The sequence below is a fragment of the Haliaeetus albicilla genome, chromosome 5 (genome assembly GCF_947461875.1).
Source record: "Haliaeetus albicilla chromosome 5, bHalAlb1.1, whole genome shotgun sequence".
Taxonomy (NCBI): domain Eukaryota; kingdom Metazoa; phylum Chordata; class Aves; order Accipitriformes; family Accipitridae; genus Haliaeetus; species Haliaeetus albicilla.
In genome coordinates this window covers 4820664-4844635 of record NC_091487.1, presented here as the reverse complement: position 1 = coordinate 4844635, position 23972 = coordinate 4820664, and the positions used below count along the sequence as shown (strand labels likewise).

The following is a 23972-nucleotide window of genomic DNA, read 5'->3' as shown; positions in this document are numbered from 1 at the left end:
TCAGTCCAGTCCCTAAATATGGTCACTGTGAATACTACCGTTATTCCTTGCAGCTCATCAGACAGTCCCTTCCTGCAACTCATTACTGTTGCTGCTTGTTCTTTTGCCACGTACCTCGGCAAAGCTTCTGCCTGCTCTGTAACCCCTTTCTGGGTGGCTGCAGACTGCAGTGAGATCCCTCCTCCCCTCTCTCCTAGCTCAAAAATACAATTTCCACAGCCTCTCTTCATATGCTGTATGCTCCCACCCCCCAGCCCTGCCAGTGGCCCCCCTCTGAACACCCTCTAGTTTGTCAATATCCCTCTTGTCTTTCAGTGGCAAAATTGGGCATAATTGCCTGCCTTGGCCTTTATTTTAGGGTAAAAGACCAACAGACAATACTTAAATTGTCTGATTTAGTACTTTTCAGGGACAATAACACAGATCTTGAAATGTGACAAGCATCAGAGTCAGGAAACTTTACCGCACCCAGAGGGCTGTGCATGCCACAAACAATAAATTCAGAGGAACAATAGCAGTATCTTTTTTGTACCTCCTGCTTTTACATCAGCTAGTCAGGAGGAGGAACTGAGACTCAGCGGAGGCATCCCTTTTCTATCCAACCAGAAAATAAAAGGATTAGTTTTTATTTTTTTTAACAACTTTAAAATTTTGGAATGTAATGTCAGTTTTAGTTAAGAAAATGCCAGTCTCTGGTGATGGGCTAGAGCAGTGAGATACAAGATGTTAAGCTTCAGTTACGGTGTTGATTCTTACTGGGCGATGTCACTCAGCTTTTATATTCATGCTTCACTGTGCCCTGTGAACATCATGCGCTCTGAAGAATTAGCTGAGCCACCCTGAAGCTAGATTTTAAAGGATACCAGATGGTATGTTCAATGCATGTGGTAAGCTTTTATATGCTTTTCCCCTATGGCCAATCACTGACTGATCATTTATTTCAAAACCCTCATAAAATAAATCACTTTGAAAATGACGCCGTCTCTAGTTAATAAGTGCTCTTTTTCAAAGCAGAGGCTTGTTGCCATGAAGATAAAATCATAAAACTGGTTCAAAGTGCATTGGGATGGCAAATGCACCCTATTGAGGAGATGAGAGAAACTGGATTGAACTGGAAAGGAAGCATTGCTGTCTGCTTGTTGTGAAATTATGAGCAGGTGAACTGTCATTAAAGACTTCGACAGTCACTTAGGTACTAACACAAGCATTTTCTGTGACAAGGAGTGAATTTTTTGGGTACATTTTCTTTCCACAGTGATGGATATGTAAAGCCTTGATCATGTGTCAAGCTACTGCGCGAGTTTCTTTTCAGATTTTGGAGCTAGTGATTATGTCTGGCAGCAGAAGACAGAGCTCTCTTCACTTTTTTCTTGGTCTTTTGTGAATAAGAAGTAGAAAATTCCTCTCCATGTGACACCAGTGAAACCCACCTCATCATCTGTCCTCTCAGAGAGGTGCCCACCTCCTCCCCATCCCCAAAGAGAGAGCCATGGTTCCCCTGAGGGATGCAAACCTTTGTCAGTCCCTTTTCTGTTCTCCCCTTCCCCCTTCTTCTGCATGCCCAATCCCAAACTGTGGTTCCTGGTGCGGTGTTGCAATCCTCACAGCCTCTCAATGAGTTTTGTGACATTTGCTGTTTGGCTTACAGCCACGGCTCTGACAGGCAGATGATAATATGAAATTATGGCCCTTCATTCTCTGAAGGATCATGTTTTCGAGTGCCCGCTGCTGTGGAGACAAACTGGAAAATTTCTTTTTTCAAAAGCTCAAAAAGCAAATAAAAGGCCCCCTTACTTTATTTTGCTTTTATTTTGCAATTGGAAATGAAGCTCTTTTTGTGGAGAGGGAGAAAGAGGTGAGGAGTAGCTGGCTTGTGGAGACTTTGGCCTGGCAACGAGGGCAGAGTTGATTTTTCCTGTAGTCCAGACTCTCTGACAGACAGAAACTTGGAGGCACACACACACACATCCCTGGTGGAGAAACTTAAGAACAGTCACTGTGGGAGAGACCAAAGGTCCAGCTGGCCTCGAGTCCTGCATGACTGTGGGCAATGCCAGATCCTTAGGAAAAGGACAAAGACAAGAAATGTGCAATGATCCCGCCGCCCCCCAAAGCCTCTGAGCCCCTGGCACTCGGCAGCCTGGGGTTCCATCTGCACCAGCAGCAGCTGGAGACCCACTGAAGGCAACGCCAGCACTGTGTGAAGGTATCGTTCGCGCCATGGGGTGCCTGCTGGTTATCTCCGTGATTGCGTGAGCAGCTCCCAGCAGGAAGAATGTGCCCTGGGTTGCTAAATCTCAGTCCCTCAAGTTTTTCATCGCTTTGCTACGATGCCGTTTGTGGCCCTGTCTTTGTGCCTCATTTGATCTTTCTGTGCAAAGCAGTTGGGATCTGTTTGTTCATCGAGAGACGCTTCTGTGCTCAGGCACTTCTGCTCTCTGCCTGGCACGCCACGCTTCCTCTGCAAACCCTCCCAGATCTCCAGTTTTGCCCAGCCACTGACTACACTTCTATATGTGAAATTAATTGTTCAATACCAAGTTGCTAGTGTCTCTACTACAGATGTATATTGATGGTGTAGCCATACTGCTAAGGTCAATCATCCACTGATTGGTGCCAAAGAACACATTTACAGTCAAATGGCTTGTAGTAATTCAGGGAATGATGCACAGAAGGATCATTTGAGCTCTTGAAGGATCTGTAAGTCACTGATATGACAAAAGTGCTACTGAAGGGCATGTGATGAATTATCGACATGAGTATTCAGTATAAAACACTGTGTGGAAAGCATTACATCCAGAGGTGATCCAGGGGTGCGTGGCAGCGTGGGCCAAGCTGCCTTTTCTGCTTTTATGAGGTTTGGTGGAGAGCCTGGCTCCAGGGGACTCTTCTTTTACTCACACATCCGGGAGGTTCATAGCAGCTGAACAGAAGCTGACCGTCTGACCCCAAATCCTCCAGCTGAAGACCAAGTCGATGCTCACCTGTTAATTTCAGTGGTTTTAGGAATCTCTCAGAGTGGGGGTATTTTCCCCCAACATTTCTATGCTGAACTGGGATGGACATTTACCAGGTACCTGGTGCAGCTGAGGGAATTTACTCCATTCCAGGACTAAGGTTTTGTGTCTTACCTTTATGCTCCCTGCTCCAGGCAGGGACTTCATGGCTGCAATTGCCTTGTCAGTCTCAGGCTACCCCATCAAAAAAGCACGAATTTCATCCACTGCAACTTTAATACAGTAAAATCTTGTCACATCAGCTAATAGTCATTTGATGCCGTGAGAAAATCTGTGGAAATAACACCCATGTCATTCCTCCTCCTTCTCTTCAGCTTTCAGGCCCTGATTCAGCAAATAGCTTAAGTGCCGTGCTGAAGTGGTGCCTTTTAGTTGCTAATGCCATGCAAAAATGCCCTGAGAATAAAGCAGTTTTCATGACCACTGTTAAAAATCCGCTGCCTTCTTTGGGTCTTATTTTTCCATCAGCCTGCTGGAAGAGTACAGCCGGAAAACAGATTAGCCCAGGAAAGACTTCTCAACTAATAAACATACCACAAATACACTTCTTAGTTGTATTTTAGGTCAAATGGATTTGTCAAGTCAATAGTCACCCAAGTATGAAGGATTCCTATAAATAAATGAGACTTAAATATTTTTAATATCTGTCTGACAGAGCTCCTTTAAAGTGCAAATGTAGCTGGAATTAACTGAAGTCAAGATCATTTCAAGCAAGAGTCATTAAAAAAAAGAAAAGAAAACAAACATTTGAACTTTTTAACCTTGGGGTGTTTCCAGCCACAGCCCTAGCAATGATAATAAATTCAGAAAATTCCGTGAAAATCTCTATTCTTTGGACTCTTGAGGCATTTAGCATAATGTTCTCAGTTCCTCTTCTCTCTTATGAAAACAGGAAGAAATTATGCAGGGTAGTAGCTGTTTAAATACTAGAAAGTCTCCCTGGGGAGAATTACAGACATTTCAGTGATAAATTGGAAGTGAGATAACGGAAGGTTTGGAATGAGCCTGCTCCAACGTTCATTTCAAAGCTTCCTCATTTATTTCGGGGCTTTTTGTATGAGGTTTGAGATGAGAAAGTCTCAGCCCCGCTGAGTTTGGGTGACAGGTTTGTCTTTGTGCAGGTTTACCCTGGGGAGATCCCACTGAAGCAAGGCAAAAACACCCTGTTAATCCAGCATTGGATTTTTTTCATGGAAGTCCTACATCCAAACTTCATTCTGAGGCTTCCCAGCAGCCAGGCTGCTCTTCTCCCTGCCAGACCAGAGTCTTATAGCTCTAGGCTGTATGAGCGAGCATTATATGTTATCTCAGCTCTCCCTGCCCGGGGGCAAGCGCTGCTCCTCCCTGTAAATGTTTGTAATATTGTCTGAAGAAACAGATTTCAAATCCCCACTGTAAGCTCTTTCCCCCCCCTCCGCCCAGGGGTGAATGCATCCTAATTAATTAGCAGAAATACAGCCATTTAGAAAGAAAAGGAACCGACTATTGTGATAAAGTACATTGCAAAACATGCTGGGCTCCACTCTAACAATATCACAGGGAGCTGAGGACATAATTGCCTTGTTATTTCGTGCTCCCCAGGGCTGTGCTGGAGGCAGTTTAGCAGAATGGGCATTTAAAAACTGCCTCCAGCAAACTCCGCTCCCTGCTGCCGCTGCCTGCTTTCCCAGGTCGTGTCCCCCCCGGCTCGTCGCCTTTGCTCGGCTTGGCAGGAGCTCCTTCTCCTCCTCCTCCTCCTCCATGAAATTCCCGTCCTTTGATTCCCCATCCCACAACTGCTGCCCCGGACTTGGTTAATACCACTGCTGCAGAGCCCACTCCCTTCCACCACTTCTATCTATATTCATATAGTATTTCCCATTCTATGCTTAGACTTGAAATTCTCTGGGACATGGAGCATCTCCTTGTTTTAGTTTTGAGGTTAGCAGTATCGAGCTACTGTTGCAATACAAATAATGAACATGAATAACACTTCCTCGGTAATATTTCAGCCCAGCATCACAGGGTCCGGGCCGGTTGGTGACCTGAGAAAACCAGTCTTGTTCTGGACCGTGTCACACTCCTTCCTCGGCGCTACTTTAGCTAAACACATTCTGGGAAAACAAAAAGATATGCTGCCAAAATAGCAGAAAGAACCAACTCCCCAAACAGGAGGCCTTCCCCCAGCTCCACTATTTGAACCACCGGTTTAGCGAAGTAACAGGAGGTAAAACCAACAATCACGATGTTATTTAAACTTATGAATAGCTCCTAATCACACAAATTGTTCCTAAGGAACAAGTAGGTAGCAAGGATTGCAGAATCAGACTCCAAAACGACTATGCTGAAGTGCAGTAAAAAAATGAATGGACTCTTTCCTTTCCCTCTCAGCAAAGATTTAATAGCCAGCACTGTAGTTATGTCTGATACTGCTAGAAATTACTTTTCTTTTAGACAAAGTATATATTACATGCCTGCTAAAATGTATTTTCATAATTAAAAATGAACTGTAATTGGCAAATGAATTAAGAATACTTCTGTGGAGATCTACTCTCATTCATTCACTGATTTGCAGTCAGTTGTTTGCAATGAATCTCCCTACTGTTAGAAATTAAGACACACTATCAGATTTAGACTGTAAAAGCACCAGCGTAGAGCCGTTTAGCTCCTCATTCAAAATAACTTAATATAGTAATGCTTGTTTTGATTTTGAGACAAGTAAAGCACACATGGCTAAACTGAGCCGGCCACTGTCTGAGCTACTCTTCCTTCAGCTTTTACTTGTGGCCACTGTTGGGGATGGGGTACGTGGCCAGATGGACTTTTGGCCCAGCCTGGCATGGCCATTCACATGTTCTGCTTTTATATAAAACTAGGTAAGTCAGTGTAAAAGTCTTATATTAGAGTACAAATACGACAAAGCCAAAGCTGGCAGAGGGAGCGAAAGAAAGAATTTTGGATGCTCGCGACAGTACTCCAGCCAACACGAGATGGTGGGAGGTGTACATCTTTTTGCTTTACTTCCTACCACTGTGCATTTCAGGTTAAGGTGGACAAGCTACACTTGTGATTTCAGCTGCTACAACATTAAATTTCATTTGCTAATGCCATATGTTATTTGTGTGATAACAAATGTGCCATTTTTAGCTCATAAAGCATTGAATGAATTTATCTGGAATAATTTCTACCCTAACACGGCCAAACATTTGACAAACAGGTTCCAAAATGTGCTTTCAGGAGTGCTATTTGATTACAGTGTGTGGGTGTCAAAGCAGTTAAGAGTACAATCTGGGGGGAAAAACGACAGGAGATAAAGAGCAGGGGCACAACGCTTGGCTTGGGAAGCCCTTGGAAAGAGGCGACTCCGGTTCCCCAGTTTCCCTGCCTCCCCCTTCCTTCCCTTTAGGTCTTCTCCAGCCTCCCCCATCCCTTTCTCCTCAATAATCCTGTCTGCCTGCAAGCACAATAAAGGAGGGCATCAGATAAAGCAAGGGATTATTTACTTGCGCTTTTGCTATTAAATGAAGCACAATCTCTAAGTATTCAGTGCATCCCCCTGGCTCATGGGAAAGAAAGGATCCTTTTATTCCTTGGCTAGTCTTTTGTCTAGCCAAGAATCTGCCGCCCACTCAGGTAATTTGTACCAACAGATCATACCTGTGGTAGCAGAAGATCCTGTCAGGAGGGAATATCTAGCAGAAACCAAGCATTGCTCATGCATGAGAAAGGCTGGCTGGGAAGGGGTGAGAGCTGATTTTTTTTTTTGTCTCACTTGGAGGAGAGGAGGACTCAGGAAAAGGCATCTGCTCAAACAGGGAACATTTTTTTTTTTTTGGCTTATCTTAATAAATGTGTGTGTTCTTAGTGAATCAACGTAAAAGAGACAAAGGGAAGTGCCTCATCTGCCTAGCGTACTCAAACTCGCACCCTCCTACGCAGTGCCACCTTTGAATATATCTTCCCTAATAAAATGTTCTCCTAGTTCCCCTTCACATTTGCCCTCTCTTTGGGCACGGGACCAAGATTCCTTGTGTACAAGGAAGGATACCAGAGCCAGCAGCATCACACCAAGATACAATTTGGCTCGGAGAGTATAAAATGACAGGAGTATAAAAATGACAGGATGTCCCGCTCGCCAACCCTGTGTTACCTTGGCGGCAGCAAGATCTCAGCTATCTTCTAGTCTAATGCCAGTGTTTTTGCTCTAAAGAGACGGACAAGAAAAGCCTTCAGCTTGCCCTCAGCTTCCAGCTTGCCAGGTCAAAGATGTCCTGAAAAATGAGGAATTTCTGAGGAGGCTGAAGATCGCACAGAGATATTCCTTGCCAAAAACACCAGGGTGGAGATTTCCCATTCCTGCTGCTGAGAGGTCATAGCCAGCCACACACAGAAAAGTCTCTGTTGCACCCCGGCACTGGCTTCCTTCCTCGGTTCAGCTGTCACCCCAAATTCCCCTTTCTTGCTGCGCTTTCCCATTCCGGTTATCCTTCATGCTCCTGCAGACACCCTTCCCTCGGGCTGACGGCACCCTTTGCCTGTTTGAAACATTAGATGCCTCGGGAATAACACTAAGGTGCTGATAAACTAAAGAAATTAAGTCTTGGGGGCTGTTCATTTCTAATGCATTAAAATCATGAGAAAAATATCCACAAGCCTGAAATTATCTAATTTTGCAGCTGTGCTGGTGGAGAAAAACACTATCTTAGATTTAGTAGAGCTGTTCCCTTCCCCCTGCCCTCTGTCCCCCAGTATTTTCTAGAGACCTTTCCTCCTTCCCCTAGGTTGGAGGACATGACGTTTCAGATGGCTCCGAACAAGTTGTGCAGCAACACAGCCAGTGCTCAGATTGATTTTTCTTGACTAAATTTGCTTGATCTTTTTTTTTCAGGCTTTGGATATCAATTAAAAGAACACTACTCTTTTGTCTTGTGTGTTGCTCCCCTACAAAATAATGAACTGTTTAATACACTAGAGGCAATTTCAAATTATCTAGTTTAATGAGGAAGGTTGTGACGGAAGATTTATTACCCTTTCTGATCTGCTAATGTATTTTCCCAGCCACCCCAGCAGAACCAATCACCGTATTTTCATTATACACTCTATTTTCAGGGGTTCATTAGTTGTAGACTAAAAATAACAGTGAAGGTCTCAGTCTGAGAGCTAATCCAATTTTTTTAATTGGAAACAAAATTTGATTAGACAACTTTCTAATCATAACACCATCAAGCATCAAGACCCTTACTGGGTGTTTTGTCCAAATTGAAACTTCATGTGACTACACATAAAGACCTGACCTAGAAATACAATCACGTAACTGCTACGAAGGACGAACCCAGCCTTTTCCTTAAACAAAAATTCCATGTTAGCACAAGCAATGGACTGTAGTCTATTCCAATTGATGCACATTAAAGAAAAAGGTCTGGCAATGAACCTGTCCAGCTGAGACAAACTCAGAGACGCTCTTAGCTAGTGGCTGAGTATGAGACTTAAGAAATAACTAAGCTGGTTTTTTTTTTCCCCCAAAGAATTAAAAAGAAAAATAAGGAAAATAAGATGGAAGAGCTCCTGTATGGCCAACAGGGCCTTCTACCTCAAAGCTGGATTAGAATCTTTCTTAAGTTGGTACTTTCCAGCAATGGCTTTGTGCTGGTGGATTACAGTACGTAACATGAACTCAGTGTTTTTTCCACTGCATCATTTTGATATGCAAGAGCCACAAGCGCAACGAGGAAGACAGGGAGACAAACATTTTTGGACTTTACAGGGCATGGCCTTTGCAAAAAGATGTCACCACCGTGGTGGGAATGTGGAGATGCGCTGCCTCCATGGCAGCTGCCCTGCAAGGTTCTTGTCCTCGTATCTCGCAAGACAGTCGTCCTCGTATCTCTGCACTGGTGGGGGGAAGAGGGATCCGTATTCACAAGGGCCAGCTTTAGCAGAGGGATGCTGGCTTTGGCCCCCTACAGTGGCCAGACATCCTTAATGGGCTAATGAGCCTGCTATGACTTTTAATTATGCTGTGGCCACCACCGGGAGCTATGCTGTCTGATCCAGACATCCCACTGACTTGTCCCAAACACACACCATTCAAGGGATTCTCCCCAGCAATAAAATAACTGGAGTAGCCATGCGAGGACATTCTTGGGGCACTTGGCAGTCTTTTCTAACCCTGCAAGGATCCCCGCAGGAAGGTGTTCGTAATGACCTGCCTGGGGGGAGGCTGGGCTGAGGACATGTTTTGGCCAGATAACGCATCACTCTGACACCCTGGGGATTTTTAAAATGGATGTAGGAAAGAGGGAAGTTATTGCAACTCACGTCAGCCCCATGCTATAGATTTTAGATGCATAAATTATATATTTACATTCAAAACTCTATTATTCATAGAGTTGAGTAAACAAATATTGATTTTTACACTGTAGCACAGATGAGTATTTCTAATGATGCAGACAGAGGCTCTTCTTCCATCCTCGGTAACTCTGACCTCATCAGTGCTTCCTGAGAGTAGTATTTAACAAGGACGATCAAGTTTAAAACCAGTTAGCTGCCGCTGTTTGGAATGGAAATCAATGTGCATTTCTTTCTGAATGGACAAGCTGTCCACCCACACCACCACGTCACAGTGTGGCTCGTCCTACAACTGTTTTAGATGCTGAACCAGACAGACGCAGACGGAAAGCAAGCAAAGAAAGGATGCGTGAAACCATCTCGGCTCATACAGAGTGACCTTAGCTCTCCCACTGTATGGGAAGAGGCAAAGATATACTGGCTGTGTGAATATAGCAGAAGAAGTAAGCTTAAATGTATTAAAAAAAGTGATACTACTGCACAGCTCATATTAAACCTTTGGAGAAAGGTCTAATCATCAGTATGTGAGCTTGTGTCAAGATTTCTCTCTATTAAATATTTCTCTCTATTAAATGTATGATACTACCATGTACATTTAGGGGTTGCAGAAAAAAATCCTTTAACGTCGTTTTCCAGTACTGCGTTATTTCAGAGGTTAACCAAAATCACTTACTTCATAGCTAACTTTGCTATATTGAATCAATGTACAAGTTCCTTATTGGATTTTTATTGCAGATAAAATTGACAGAGAAAATCACTAGGATATACTTAAAAATGGGAAGGAAATGTACGTTTACAATAAAAAGGTCTCTGAAGGTCTCTTGTTTCATAGGAAGGAAGCTGTCTTTATATTGCATGAACTATAAAAAATGATTAAAACTGAAGAGAGACAGGAAGCTGATAATTTGATTTATCATCTTAATGGCTATGATTCATGAATAAATAATATAATGGTTTATGTCTCTCTTGTAAAAGAAGTAGAGAAGAGCAATTTGTCTAATAAATGACTTCAAAAATTACAGCTGAGTCTTGTTTGCCACATTTGTTCTATTTAAAAAGAATGAGCGAGTATCTTATTTCTTATTACTTACTAGGACATTTGTTGTATTATTTATAAGAGTCAAAAACCTTAACTAAAAGCCACTCATCTCTGACCACAGTCTCCCATTAGCTTTAAATTCAGGAAAGAGAAAGGGATTGATCACTAGATCAATAAATCCAACCTTAGAGCTGACTAAAAGCTTCCTTTAACCTCCTTCCTCCAGCATCCTTTTTCAAAATTAAAGTATCCCCCTTTTTAATTATTTAAGAGCATGTCAATTTTACAGTAAGGCCATGTATGACTGCATCATACAAGGATTTCTTCTTTATATTGGAAACACACCAGCATCTTTAAAAGGAAAGCATTTAAATTACGATCACTTGTTTATTTTTTTTTTAAATTGGATATGCTACTACAGATACACATATCCTGTTCCAAATGTGCCCTGGATTTCATCAAGACCAGTGCTGAGAATAGGAAAATTGAGAAGAAATGTGTACTCCCAATTACTGGACACACAAACTACCCTAAATCCATTGATGATTCTGATGGGAGCTGGAGTTCCTCTGAACTGACGGCACCGGGCCAACAACTGACATTGCTACACAGCTGCAAAAAGTCACTTCAGGCAAAAGTAAACTCCAGAGAACATCATTAATGGAAAGAGTATTTAATTTTTTTTAAACCATCCTGTAAAAATAGCTTGTATATGTTGTTTGCCCAGCATGCATCAAAAGCCTGACCTTTTTTTTCCCACTTACATCAAAATAATTTATCAAAATCAGATCTTTTTTCTTACCAGAAGCTGTTCACACCAATTCAATACGCTGTGTTTCTACTGTCCTCCTATGGAACCGCCTTCAAAACAATACAAACCACGTCATGCTGACACAATTCCTGATGCAAAGCTGGCCGGGTGCCCCAAAACAGGGGGGCTGTGGCCAGGATCACCTCTGGATTACGTCCTCGCTTGGCCACTGACCTGCTGCGTAGCCTTGAGCACGTGTTTTTCTGCACACCTCCGTACCTTTCCTTGTTCCACATTTAATCTTCATCCTGAAGAACTTGGGATCTCTGTCTTGCAACAGCTTGGGCTTAGAAAATAGAAGTTCTCACCCTGTTTCTGAGGCTAATTTTTTAGAGGGCTTCAACACTGAACTTCAAGACTTGATTGTCTTTGGATCATACTTCAGATGCAAGGTGTTATAAAGCATTAGTGGAGTGAGCAGCACTGGTAAGACTGTTAATGACAGCAGCGGGAGGAAAACTTCAGGATGACAATTCTTGGCATATTGTAAAACCAGTTAATTTCTACAAGGCTTATTAAAAAAAAAAAAAGGAAAAAAGGTACATGGATTTAAGCAAAATAGATGTTTTGAGTTCTCATGTTTCTGTACTGGGTTTGCATGGCAAGGTTTTGGTAGCGGGGGGGCTACAGGGGTGGCTTCTGTGAGAAGCTGCTGGGAGCTTCCCCTATGTCCAGCAGAGCCAATGCCAGCTGGCTCCTAGTCGGACCCGCTGCCGGCTAAGGCTGAGCCCATCAGTGATGGTGGTAGCGCCTCTGAGATAAGAGATTTAAGAAAGGGGAAAAGTTGCTGTGCAACAGCAACTGCAGCCAGAGAGAGGAGTGAGAATATGTGAGAGCAACAATCCTTGGTGCAGACCTCCAGGTCAGTGCAGAAGGAGGGGAGGAGATGCTCCAGGCGCCGGAGCAGAGATTCCCCTGCAGCCCGTGGGGAAGACCATGGTGAGGAGGCAGGCTGTTCCCTGCAGCCCAGGGAGGTCCACGGGGGAGCAGATCTCCACCTGCAGCCCGGGGAGGACCCCACGCTGGAGCAGGGGGATGCCCAAAGGAGGCTGTGACCCCGTGGGAAGCCTGCGCTGGAGCAGGCTCCTGGCAGGACCTGTGGCCCCATGGAGAGAGGAGCCCACGCTGGAGCAGGTTTGCTGGCAGGACTTGTGACCCCGTGGGACACCCACGCTAGAGCAGTCTGTGCCTGAAGGACTGCAGCCTGTGGAAGGGACCCACGCTGGAGCAGTTCGTGAAGAACTGCAGCCTGTGGGAAGGACCCACATTGGAGAAGTTCGTGGAGGACTGTCTCCCATGGGAGGGACCCCACGCTGGACCAGGGGAAGAGTGAGGAGTCCTCCCCCTGAGGAGGAAGGAGCAGCAGAGACAACGTGTGAGGAACTGTCCCCAACCCCCATTTCCCGTCCCCCTTTGCTGCTGGAGGGAAGGAGGGAGAGAAAATCAGGAGTGAAGCTGTGCCCGGGAAAAAGGGAGGGGTGGGAGGAAGGTGTTTTAAGAATTGGTTTTATTTCTCGTTACCCTACTCTGGTTGATTGGTAATAAATTAATTTTCCCCAAGTCAAGTCTGCTTTGCCCATGACGGTAATTGGTGAGTGATCTCTCCCTGTCCTTATCTCGACTCATGCGCCTTTTGTTATATTTTCTCTCCCCTGTCCAGCTGAAGGAGGGGAGTGATGGAGCGGCTTTGGTGTGCACCTGGCTTCCAGCCAGGGTCAACCTACCACAGTTTCATAAAAAAATGTACACTTGATGAAATGGATCTTTCTCTCACAGACTGCACATGTATACACAACTCAGTCGTTAGGTACAAATGTCACACAGGTATGAATGATCTGGACAAATAAACCAAGAAAAAATAAGGTGAACTTCCACAAAAACCCATTTGTTGGTATTTTCTACATACAATTTCTCTAAACAAATGCAATTAACTGTCCCAAAGTCCAAAGGCACTATTTTTATGTGCCACACCTTCTTCCCCCAACCGCTACATTATATAGGTCTCCTAAAATTGGAGTGCTCAAGACATTTTTGGGGTAAGTGATGCATCAACAAATGTCAAAACAATGTAGGCTGCATAGAGAATGACACTGAAAACACAGTGCGTTGGGGAACTATACCCCAAAAAAGGTTCTTTCGTGGCCTTTCATTTTGAAGGGACAAAATCTTTGCTGATTTTGAAAGAGACAGTGGCCTTCGCTAACTTCCAAAGCAAGTACAACTTCTGGTCAAAAATCTACTTTTTGTGGTCTTGCAATAAAAATAATAATAATGCTAATCTCTATCTAAAATTATGAGCTTTTTGCCCTAATTAAGAGTTTCTGAAAGAGAATTTTAATCAAGCAGACCACAAATATCTCTGACGTCGCTCTGTGAAGTCAGGTTTTGAACCAGATACTATTACTTTGTACTGCAGCCACACAAGTCACAGGCCACCCTTCCACCGTGACAGGCACAGCGTAAAAGAGCAGAGCAGAGATGATCCCTGCTGCTCACTCGCTTTGTATTTGTAAAATGGCAGTGATAGGTAAGAGGGAAAAATAGATTTACTAGTATGAAGCTGTCTTTGATAAAATACAGTTTATGCAAAAGGCAATGTCAGTTGAATGGAAGCAGCACAAGGAAAAGATTACCAAAAAAAGTGTAATTTTTCTGGCATCAGTCATACAATTATCATTTGCATATGGAGGAGGGAGAATCTCAGCTGGTATAAGCTCTTATAAGTGTTATCAATAAAGCCATGCTGATTTATAGCAGCTGAGAGTTTGTCCTGTAGCGTATTCATCCATGTGCGATGTGATAGATTGATGTGTTAGCATTTTCTCCCTGGAGACTTTGGTTCAAAACCTATTTAAAACACAGTGAAAACAAACGGTCTGGTCTCTAAGCAGATGTCCCTGGAAATCTGTTTACATCATCACAGTGACAGCAGTTTAGAGGAAAGGGTTTTCTCTGCTCGGGGCAGGGGGCAAGGGCAGGCTAGCAGATCCCCGGTGGAGTTGCACGGCAAAGCTTCCTTGGTAACTCCTGAGTACCCAGCTTGCAGGATGGATTTGATGTCCGCAAGTCTGTATGATTCTGTACATGGTGAAATTAAATGATTCAAATAGAAATATTGCTTAGTCTTAGTCTACAGTCTCGGAGCGAGACTCTACAGCACTGTCCTCTGCTGCTCCTAGCCTGCACACAAACATAACCTCAAGCACACAGGTAATTGCCGATTTTTGCTAAGATATTTTGCATGCATGAAATTAAACACATTTGTAATTCTACAGGCTTGGGGTCTCAGTTTCAAAAGCATTTCAAGAAGACACAAAAGCTCCCTGTGATCAAAGGAGAGGAAACAGTGCGGTGGTTGTAGTTACAATTACATCATCTCACATACTTTTGGCAGAGCAGTTCTGGGTCCAGTTTTGTGAGAGGAGATAAAGCACACACAAGTGAAGACAACAGCCCTGCAGGTCACTCCTGCAGCTCCTGGCGCTGTGCCCCCAGGCCAGCCTGGAAAGCAACGGAGTTTTTTGCCTGAACCCAGATCCACTGAGCCTCATTGGGATTTCACTAATAATTCAGCAGCAGATCTGCCTATCCATGTAATGTAAGCAATGCTTTTAGGAGCATTATCCATGCGTGGTTTTCCCGTACATGGAATTTGGCAGGAGGCCACTCGAGCAAATGCTTCACATTGCAAGAAAAATCTGCAGACTTTTTTTTTTTTTTAAACTACACTCATTTAAAAAATAACCCTCCCACTAACAAAGTAAGAAAGTTATTATCACCTCAGGATCAACCATGCAAGATCACAGAGTTTAATATGCAGATTTTTAAGGAAATGTCCTCCTTCTCACCCTTCCGTTCCATGCCTTATCATTTCAGAAGCAGCAGCTCCCATAGTGAAAACTGGGTATATTTCATATAATGAAATAGTAACATAGAAATAGAGTTACCAAGTCCAAGTCCCATCTATCATAAGTAACTATATCATTATCCCTTCCAGACACTGATCAAATCCCAGTTTATGAGCAGTTTGCTTTTTACTGCTATTATACAAAATGAAAAGCTGTTCCAGAACACCGCTGCTCTGACGATGACGAGCCCTCCTCTTTTCCAACCAAAATCTTTTCAGGACCAGTTTATACATGTTTGTTCCTGTACTGACCGTTGTCCTTAACTTGAATTGTTTTCCCCTCCCTGGTGTTTAGTCCCCTGATGTATTTATAGAAAGATCATATCCTCTTTCAAACTTCATTTTGCTAGGAATAGTCATGTTAGAAATAGACTGATGAATTTAGTACATTAGATTTGAACAGACATACATACACACACACAGAGGCTAGAGCACTCATTTTAAAAGAAATGCAGAAAATACAGATGAGTCAATCTTTAGTTAACAGTGCATTATTTCAAACATGTCAGCAACATATGTAAATACAATATAAAAGACAGATCAAGTTCAAAACTGATTTTTTAGGGTTTTTAGATCTAAAGACTATCCATCTATAGAAATACCAGAAAGTCTACCTGTAATTCCATAAAACTCTAGGCTGGGAACAGTACCAAAAGCCCACAATGAATATAATTTCTAAAAAAGAGAGCTGGGAGACTCAAAGTACATTTGGATAAAAAAGCCTTAGACAGAGGCTAGTTTGGGTGGTAAATAATCTGCAGAAAAAGAAAAAAAAAATCAAATTGCTATTAAAAAAAGAACCCTAGAAGGAAGAAAGACTGAACACACTATCTGTCTGTTTAGAGACAATTTCATTCTTTCATAAAAATATTTTCTAGCTTTGCTGCTCTGGTACATCAATCCTGAGTACTCTAACTTTCGACTTATAATGATATTCCTTCAGATACAGCTTCACCGATGGAGGAATAGGAAGTGCGTCAATACCATCATAAGTTGTACAGTTACAAATAACCGTTCTACATATATGTTGAAGAGAAAAAGGAAAAGTCCTGTTTAGCGGAGTGGATAAAAGTGGTTCAAAGAACATACAGGAACTTGGATCTTTGTAGTGCTCTAGGAGTCCCGTGATGTCCGGAGAATGGAAGACGCAAGGATCATGGGCATCAAAGCTGAAGTTGTGATTCCACTGCTCTATCCGCGCGTGGAGGGAACGACTGTAGCGCCTGAAGCTCACAGAAAACAAATAGTCTTCTTGGGCAGAATCTCGTAACAAAAACGTTCCCTCTGGCTTTCCTTCTAGCAGCGCCTCAGCTGCATATTTATCCATGACTCCCCAGTAACAGGGATTGTTATTGATCTGGAGGAGGTCTGGGACTAGGCAGTGGACATAATCAATCTGCGTATGGTATTTCGGAGGTGTTTCCATTCGTAGCAGCTCGTCATCCGTTTCCCATTTGGGCTTGTTTCTTTTTCTAGAACTTGTGCACAGTGTTATAACTTCATCGTCAGAGTCCATATCGCTCTCATCTTTACTGCTCCTTACCACCTTACCTGTAACCAACTCAGACCTCAAATCACCCCTAGAGGAACTGCTGTCAGTGAAGTCGCAGGACTGGGAGGGAGAGTCCGCTCCCCCATTGGCAATCTCATCGTCTCGCAGCTGATCCTCCCTTTCCTCATGCTGGGATAAGTCAGCAATTATCCAGTCCTCCGCTTTTGGGCTTATAGGGGCTGTATGTCTTTTGATCAAGTGCCACCGAAAAGCTAGCTCCGAGCGTGGAGGGAAAGGACACTTATCTAGCATTAACTCACTGATATGAATTTTTCTTTTTGATGGCAGTCCTGAGGTGTGCCGGCTGCTACAATTCTTTATGGGAAAGCACTGACCCACAGCATCTTGCAGCTTCTGTTTGAGAGAGCGGCCTAAAAACCTGTGACCGCACGAATGGTCTAGATCCAGCTCGATAGACGAACAGCTATACTTCCTCTCTTGGCTCCTTAAATTAGTCCCTGATCTTCCTGCAGCACTTGCTGTTTCAGCGTCAGAACAATGCTCACTCTTTTTTGACCAGGAGAGCTTCTTTCCACTCCAGACGTAACCATCCTTTCTGTCTGCGCTTCTGCTCCGGCTGCTTTTGGGTCTCACATCTGCGTTTTTAATATTACTGTCCTTATTTTCTGCCATTTTGACAGCTTAGCTTCACAAGTTGCCAGAAACCACACTGTCTTTCTTGTAGGGTTTTTCTACATAAGGAAGATTCCTTGAGGCACTTTCTGGAAATATCTAAGGAAAAAGAAAACACAGCTAAGTTAATAGTTATGCATGCACACAACACAAGACCAATGCAGCTATATACAGGACAACAGTGACAATTAATTGCTAACCATATAAAAATAGTATTATCAAGCTGAATTCACTAGAACACTCCAGAAATACCAGTCTCATCCCAGACAAGGCACTCTTAACACTTCCTTGGGAAAAGCATCCTCCAGAACAAACCATCTTACATGTTTTGAGTATCCATTCTGACTATGCAGCACAGCAGACAGTTTTAGGTATTGACAATCCTATTGTGCTAGGGTCCATTTTAAACAGAAGCACTTCACATGGCAGGTGATACTGCTTTAGCTGTTTCTTGAGCAAATTCTGCATCTCTTCCAAATAACCTTTCGAGAAGGAACACGCCAAAACAGAAACAACTAGGTCAGAGTACAAAGAGCTACTGTACCTAGATGATACGCCTGTTTGATGCTAATCCACAGGGTGGGATGCCAGAGATCTTATTCTTAACTGACACTTTTGGGTCACTTTCTGGATAAAAAAAATTTAAATTATATCAGTCACAGATTCCGTCAATTTCTGAAAGCTGTTTTCCTCTGCCTTTTCAAACAGAGCTAGAAAATACTGAGCCCCTAAGGGATTGAAATATCTGGGGCTTTACATACTGAAAAGGATTAAAACAAATCCAGTCCCTTACTAAAAGCAATTTTAAAAGGCTGTGAAAGATGGAACTGCTTATTACTCATTAGAGAAGAAAGTTTACATTATTAAAATCAGTGTTGCTCTGAGACCTACGGTTGCTGATTTCATTCTCTTTTGTTTCTGAAAGTGTACTGAATTCTCAAATAGATAAGAGGTTTCCTTTTGAATGTTGAGCTTTGAAAAAGAAAAAAAAAAATCCTCTTTTGATTACTCAGTTGAAAGTAGAGCAGAATTTTTTCAAGGTACATAGATAGCAATATGTTATGTATGCTATATTCTCCCGAGGCAGGGAGAATGTAGAAATGTTTCCCATCACATACCATGATGCTTTTGCACCAAAATGATGTACAGCTCCTATATTGCACTTGTTTTTTTTGGCTGTGGGTTTTTTGTTGTGGGTTTTTTTTTGGTGGGGTTTTTTGTTTGTTTTGTTTTGTTTTGTTTTTTTTTTTTTAACTAATTGACATGGTAAATACTAAGCAGGAAAAGAAAAGGGCATCCACTTCCTCTCTCCATTCAATCCATTCTCATCATCAGGATTAGCCAGCATGACACAACCTCTCTGCCATCCCCCGGGGCAGCGCAGGCTGAGTTCTAGCCTCTGCTTTCAGTAAAAGAATAAGACTGCCGTGCCAAAAGGCTTACATGCAATCTGTGGGCCAAATGAATCCCAGATGTAACTTTCACCCAGGAATTTTTTACATTGCTTTCCTTATTTACAACCCACAAACCTGAGAGCTGTGGGGGAAAGGAAAAGGGAGGGAAAGGGAGGAGATGCAGAAATGTAGAATGAGGGTAAGATAGGTAAAATACTGGAAATATGTTGAAAAAAACCTGGCATTAGAGCAATCTAGATGAATAGTACCTCACTTGTACCAAGTGGGATCACAGAACAGGGTCCATATTCCAGCAATTACAAATCAAAGATTAAAATAAAGATTTCATCTTCCTCTCTCAGGATTTTGCAAACCACTTTTCAATGAAACAATGAAAACATTGCAGGATGCAATGCAGAGAGGAGAAAGGCAACATTTGTGTATGAGACCTGAAACACCTTTATTTAGATCAAGATTCATTGATAGCTTTTGTAAGATTGATATTTTTCATCCAGAAACAACCAGAGTGGAGCACTGAATTTTCTCCACAATTAAAGAAGAGGGAAAAAAAGCAATCTCATTTACCCTAGTGATAATCTGAAGTAACTGAAGACAAAACGTTATTCTAGATTCATCTTGTGGTAAAATACGTTAACTCTCTATATATGGGATTTTTAATTGGACCCAGAGATATCATTGAGGTTGCAAAGTCAAGTACTTAAAAACTAGGATACGACAGTTTGTAATTGCCTTTGAAACCTTCAATTATCTCATTCTGCGCATCCAGCCCATATAAGGAATAAGAATATGGGCTTTTAATTAAAAACTGCAAAACATACAAAATCCAGAAGTGCTGAAAAGGCCCATTATCTCCCAACTTCAGCCTTGCAACTGAAATAAGCTCAGTGTTTTATGTAATTTCTGGGTTGCTGTTGTATTTAACTGTAAAGCCACCTTCTACTTTGTACCTTTCTTCTATCGCAAATCATTTGTGGTACCTGAACCCTGAAACTAACTGGAGAAATAGCACGTGATGCTGTAAGACATGCACCATTAGCCAGTAACACAGAGAGCCGTTTCCCTGGGGTTTAAAGGCTGCTGGAACCGAGGCACCAATTTTGCCACATCAGAGCAGTAATTGCTAATCAGACATAACACTAGACCTGTGAAAAGAGCACGGAATAAATGAAGAAAAACAGATGTCATCCTCCTAAATCCAGGTTTGAACTTGACCTTGCGAAGGAAGAGTAAAGGATGGTTCAACGGTCAGCTTGTGACTCAGGAGACAAAACCTCAGTTTCCAAAATGTGTTACAAATGCCCACGTGCTCGCAGGCAAGCTGCCTTCTGAAACGCGCATCAGCCACAGCATATTTAGGTGCCCAAATCCCACTGTTTGGCATTACAGTAAGGAGTCACACCTTCATACCTTTCCAAATCCGTGATTCACAGTCCCACCAATAAAACGGGGACCAAAAATAATTTGGGTGTTGGAAGGAAAAAGGCATAAAGGGCAGCTTTCCGTGCTGTATTACTACTTAAGGCTTTCTGTGCTGTATTACTACTTACCACCTAAACCAGCTATTCCTTGTGCTGCAAACATCCAAGGGAAATGCCGGGTATCGTACATCCATTAATGGCTAGAGCGCACCGAAACAACAGGAGAGGAGGGCAAGGATAAAAGAGAGGGAACACAGAGTGTACTTTTCCCTACAGGGCAAGGTTAAATGGAGGAGTCCAGCACTGTACAGCTCACACGCATCAGTTCTGAGATCCCTTTTGGTAGATATAATTAGACTCCTGCTTACAAAAGCCTTCTTCTGCGCGGGGATACCTTAGGCATCTCAGAAGCAGGCAGATCTGACAAAACCCTTACGCTTGAAACTCTTCCGCTCAAGCAATGGCAAAGATAAAGCAACATGCAGGGATAGGCAGAGTTCACTTCGGGCCACGGAATCCAGCTTGTAGTTCAAGGTTATCGAACACTGTCACAGCTTACAGTCCCCGAGGACAAGCAGAGAGCTGGGTGGGTTTTGTTGTTGTTTTTACAATGTGCAGAGCTCCCTCCTTCAGAGGTATGTCTCGCCAGGATGCGGGGGGGTGAGGGGGCACAGACGGCTGCACAAGATGCTTTTTCTTTGAAGCGCTGATGCCTCAACATTAAAACTTCAAGCCCAAACTAAAAGCAGTATCTAGTAGCTATTTGGAGGCAGTAACAATATTACCTCCTAGCTAGAGGTAAGCTGCAATCAACAACTGTGATAAGACAGTTACAGCCTCACCATACATCTAATTAAATCAGCAGCAAGTACTCAATAACTCCAGCAGGAGAATCAAAACCATAAGCGCAGACAGACCTTTTTTAATTTATTTGATAAATACTGAATTGCTTTAACTAGATATTTACGTCCTGAGCCGCTGGATCCTTGCCTCTAGCCCAGTACCTCCAAGTCCTCTTCATCAAGCTGCTTCCCTTTCAGTATGACAAAGAAGCAGATGGTGGGGGGTCTCCAGCCCACCCTCCCTCTCGCAGCAGGACTGTTGCCAGCGTGAGCTCAGGGGAGCCACGGCATGGTCTGGTCACGTATTGAAAACCTGAGGATGGAGATCCCACCACCTCTTTGGTGCTCCCACACTGCACAACCCTTCTAGTGAAGGAAGTACTTGGAAAGGTTTCTGTCCAAGTACACAAAAGCCAAAGTGTCGCTGTATTATGCCTCTAATTAAACAAGAAAAAGAGACTCACACAAAAAACCAACAAATTGGGTTTGGAATTGTTATAGAAGTTGATATTCTTCTAGAGCTGATAAAATTCTGAGAGAAAAGAGCAAGCCGCAAAAAACTGGAGTACCTTTTATTTTTTCTTTCAACTTACATAAAAGTTATTTAAAAAAAAAATCTCACCAGTCACACGCTGTTTTCATTAATTTTGCCCACTTAGACTTTGGCCACAAGACCGCATTTTAAAACCTGACCTTCCACTGAAGTTGAGCTGTTATTGACTTATTTTGGAAAAAAGCCCAACCTATTAAGGATAACATTAAGTCCTAATTCCTCTGTCTTAACTTATTTTTCTTCAGTTTTGACTATGTTTATCTTGACTTATGATACTGTCCACAAATACCTAAGCTAGACTCCAGAGGCCTTTCCAGCAAATTAAAGCAATAATCACACACACACAAAAGAGAGTGACTGTCTAAAGATACTGATCATAACCTACAATGCTTCTCATTTGGAAATATCCTTGATTTGTCCTGGGTCTGTATACCCCCAGAACTGTAGGAGGAGGGGGGCACGTGGCTGTGCCCACCTAACCCCAGCACTGGGGCTATTTTATTCACACCCAGGAGGCAGAAGTGATCTGGAAGCAGGTGCCAAAGGTGAGGGCTGCTCATATCTACTGCTTTAATGAAACTCAGCTCATGTGCTGAAGGAGAGACGCACGCAGCGCTTGGCAGACCGCAGCGGCACTAAATGAGTAAAAGCTTTATGGTCCATGACCAACATTTGGTGCTCCACCCAGAAACCGAATCGGAGAGCAGCGCGATTCCCGGCTCCCGCCCTGCTGCTCCGCTCACAGCCACTTACACCTATTAATCAAGTCAGCAGCAGGTTGAGTTCCTGACCGGATTTAAAGCATAACTTTGCATTTGATGCCGTGCCACTTCGGACGTGACAAAGCCACAGGGCCTGCAGTCCCTTGGCCAAGTGACCTTGGGATCCCCCCGCCCCTCGAAAAACCTTCCCCCCCAGTTCTCCCATGCCGTTCAAAGAGTTATCCCAGCAGGTAGCACAATAAATTTATATGTTACATAGAACTCAACTTAAAACGGCTTTTATATTGTAAAATATTTTAGGTGCAGTTGGTACGAGAGTTTCTGCAAATTAAAATAATAAAGAAAAATAAATACAGTTGGCATGCATTTGTCTCCGTCCCAGGCAGCAGCTTGCAGTAGGACTGCTGTAAGAATAGCGTGGTCTTCCCACTCATCTGATAAGCGGTTCAGCTCGAATCGTTTTGCTAGAACACGTTATCCTCACCAGAAATCACGATTTACTGAAATATGTCAGGGTACACCCATGGAAAACATGTCTCTACACAGCTTCCACAAGGTTTAATAATGAAATCTGGGCATTTTTATTTTTATTTTTTTAAAAGAAGCGTGCCTGCTTTGTAATCCTGTCACTTACTCATTCATGAAAGTACCAACAATGTGACGGTTATAGAGAGCCCGACCACATTTCCAATATAAATAAATCACTCTGCTCACTCCAACCACCGATAACTCCGCTGCAGAGCAAAACTGGAGATAAAACGGGTTTGCCTGGAAGCAATTTTTCTTAGAAGCAGGAATAAAGTGGGCCAGATAATTAAAGCTACATAAAGGGAAAATAGAGAACTCTGTATTTTTCTCCTTATTTCAGGTACGTCCAGCTCTAGCATTTTTTGTCCTTCAAGAAATAAACCACGCCGCTTTCTTCCTATTATTCAGCACACGAAAGCTTAACGATTTTTTGCAGCGCAACCGCTACCTGCCCAACTACAACCGCTGTCACCTCTCATCCAGCACACGCATCGGGACGGCGATAATTAGGGAGTAATCCCATAATTACCATCACGATCTCCAAACGGGTTTGATCCTGCAGCCTTTTTACTCGGGCGAGAGCGCTCCCTCACCCTTTGCCGTGAGGGGGATTTTTGGCTGAGCGGGGTGAAGGGCACTGCCCCCTCATTTGGGCTTTCCTCGCCATTCCTGTGCCTCTTGAGGACTGCCATTAAACGGATAGACCTAAGTATGTACAGTACATATAGACGCACTCTATACGTTAAGATACGCGCAGGGGGCATGCCTCCCCCCCAGTTTTCCCACAGAAAAAAGGCAGCACCCACCGGGGACCGAGCCCGCCCCGGGGAGAGGGACGAGAACCCCGGCTCGACGCCGCCTCAGCCGTCGCCCCCCACCCCCGGCCCCGTCTCCTCCCCGAGCCCCGACTTACGATCGTCCGGAGGGAGCTGCCCTCCCCGGGGAAGCCGCTTCTGCCGCCCAAAGTCTCTCCCTCAAGGCGGGCAGGGCGGCCCTTGACCCGCGGCGGGCGAGGCGCGGGGGTGACGGCAGGAGGAGGAGGAGGAAGAGGAAGGTCTCCCGGCACCTCCGCGGCTCCCGCAGGCGGCGGCGGGGGGGGGGAGCGCGGCGGCAGCCGAGCTGAAGCGCTGGGTCCCCCCTCAGCCGCCGGAGCGGAGTCGCTGTGAGGCGACCCCGGCCGCGCTTCCTGCTGCCGCCATCCCCGCTCT

General features: G+C 43.7%; 1 protein-coding gene across 1 annotated transcript; it reads right to left on the bottom strand.

Moving 5' to 3' along the window:
• Window positions 1-15523: 15523 nt before the first annotated feature.
• SOCS4 (suppressor of cytokine signaling 4) lies at window positions 15524-23962 on the bottom strand. Its single transcript, XM_069783113.1, has 2 exons — window positions 23678-23962; window positions 15524-17385 (listed from the first exon to the last, which is right to left on the bottom strand). The coding sequence occupies exon 2, from the start codon at window positions 17284-17286 to the stop codon at window positions 15976-15978; it is 1311 nt and encodes a 436-aa protein (XP_069639214.1). The 5' UTR covers window positions 17287-17385; window positions 23678-23962; the 3' UTR covers window positions 15524-15975.
• Between the last annotated feature and the right edge of the window lie 10 nt (window positions 23963-23972).

Coding starts and splice junctions, on each gene's coding strand:
- SOCS4 (XM_069783113.1), bottom strand. CDS start 17,286: ATGGCAGAAAATAAGGACAGTAATATTAAAAACGCAGATGTGAGACCC.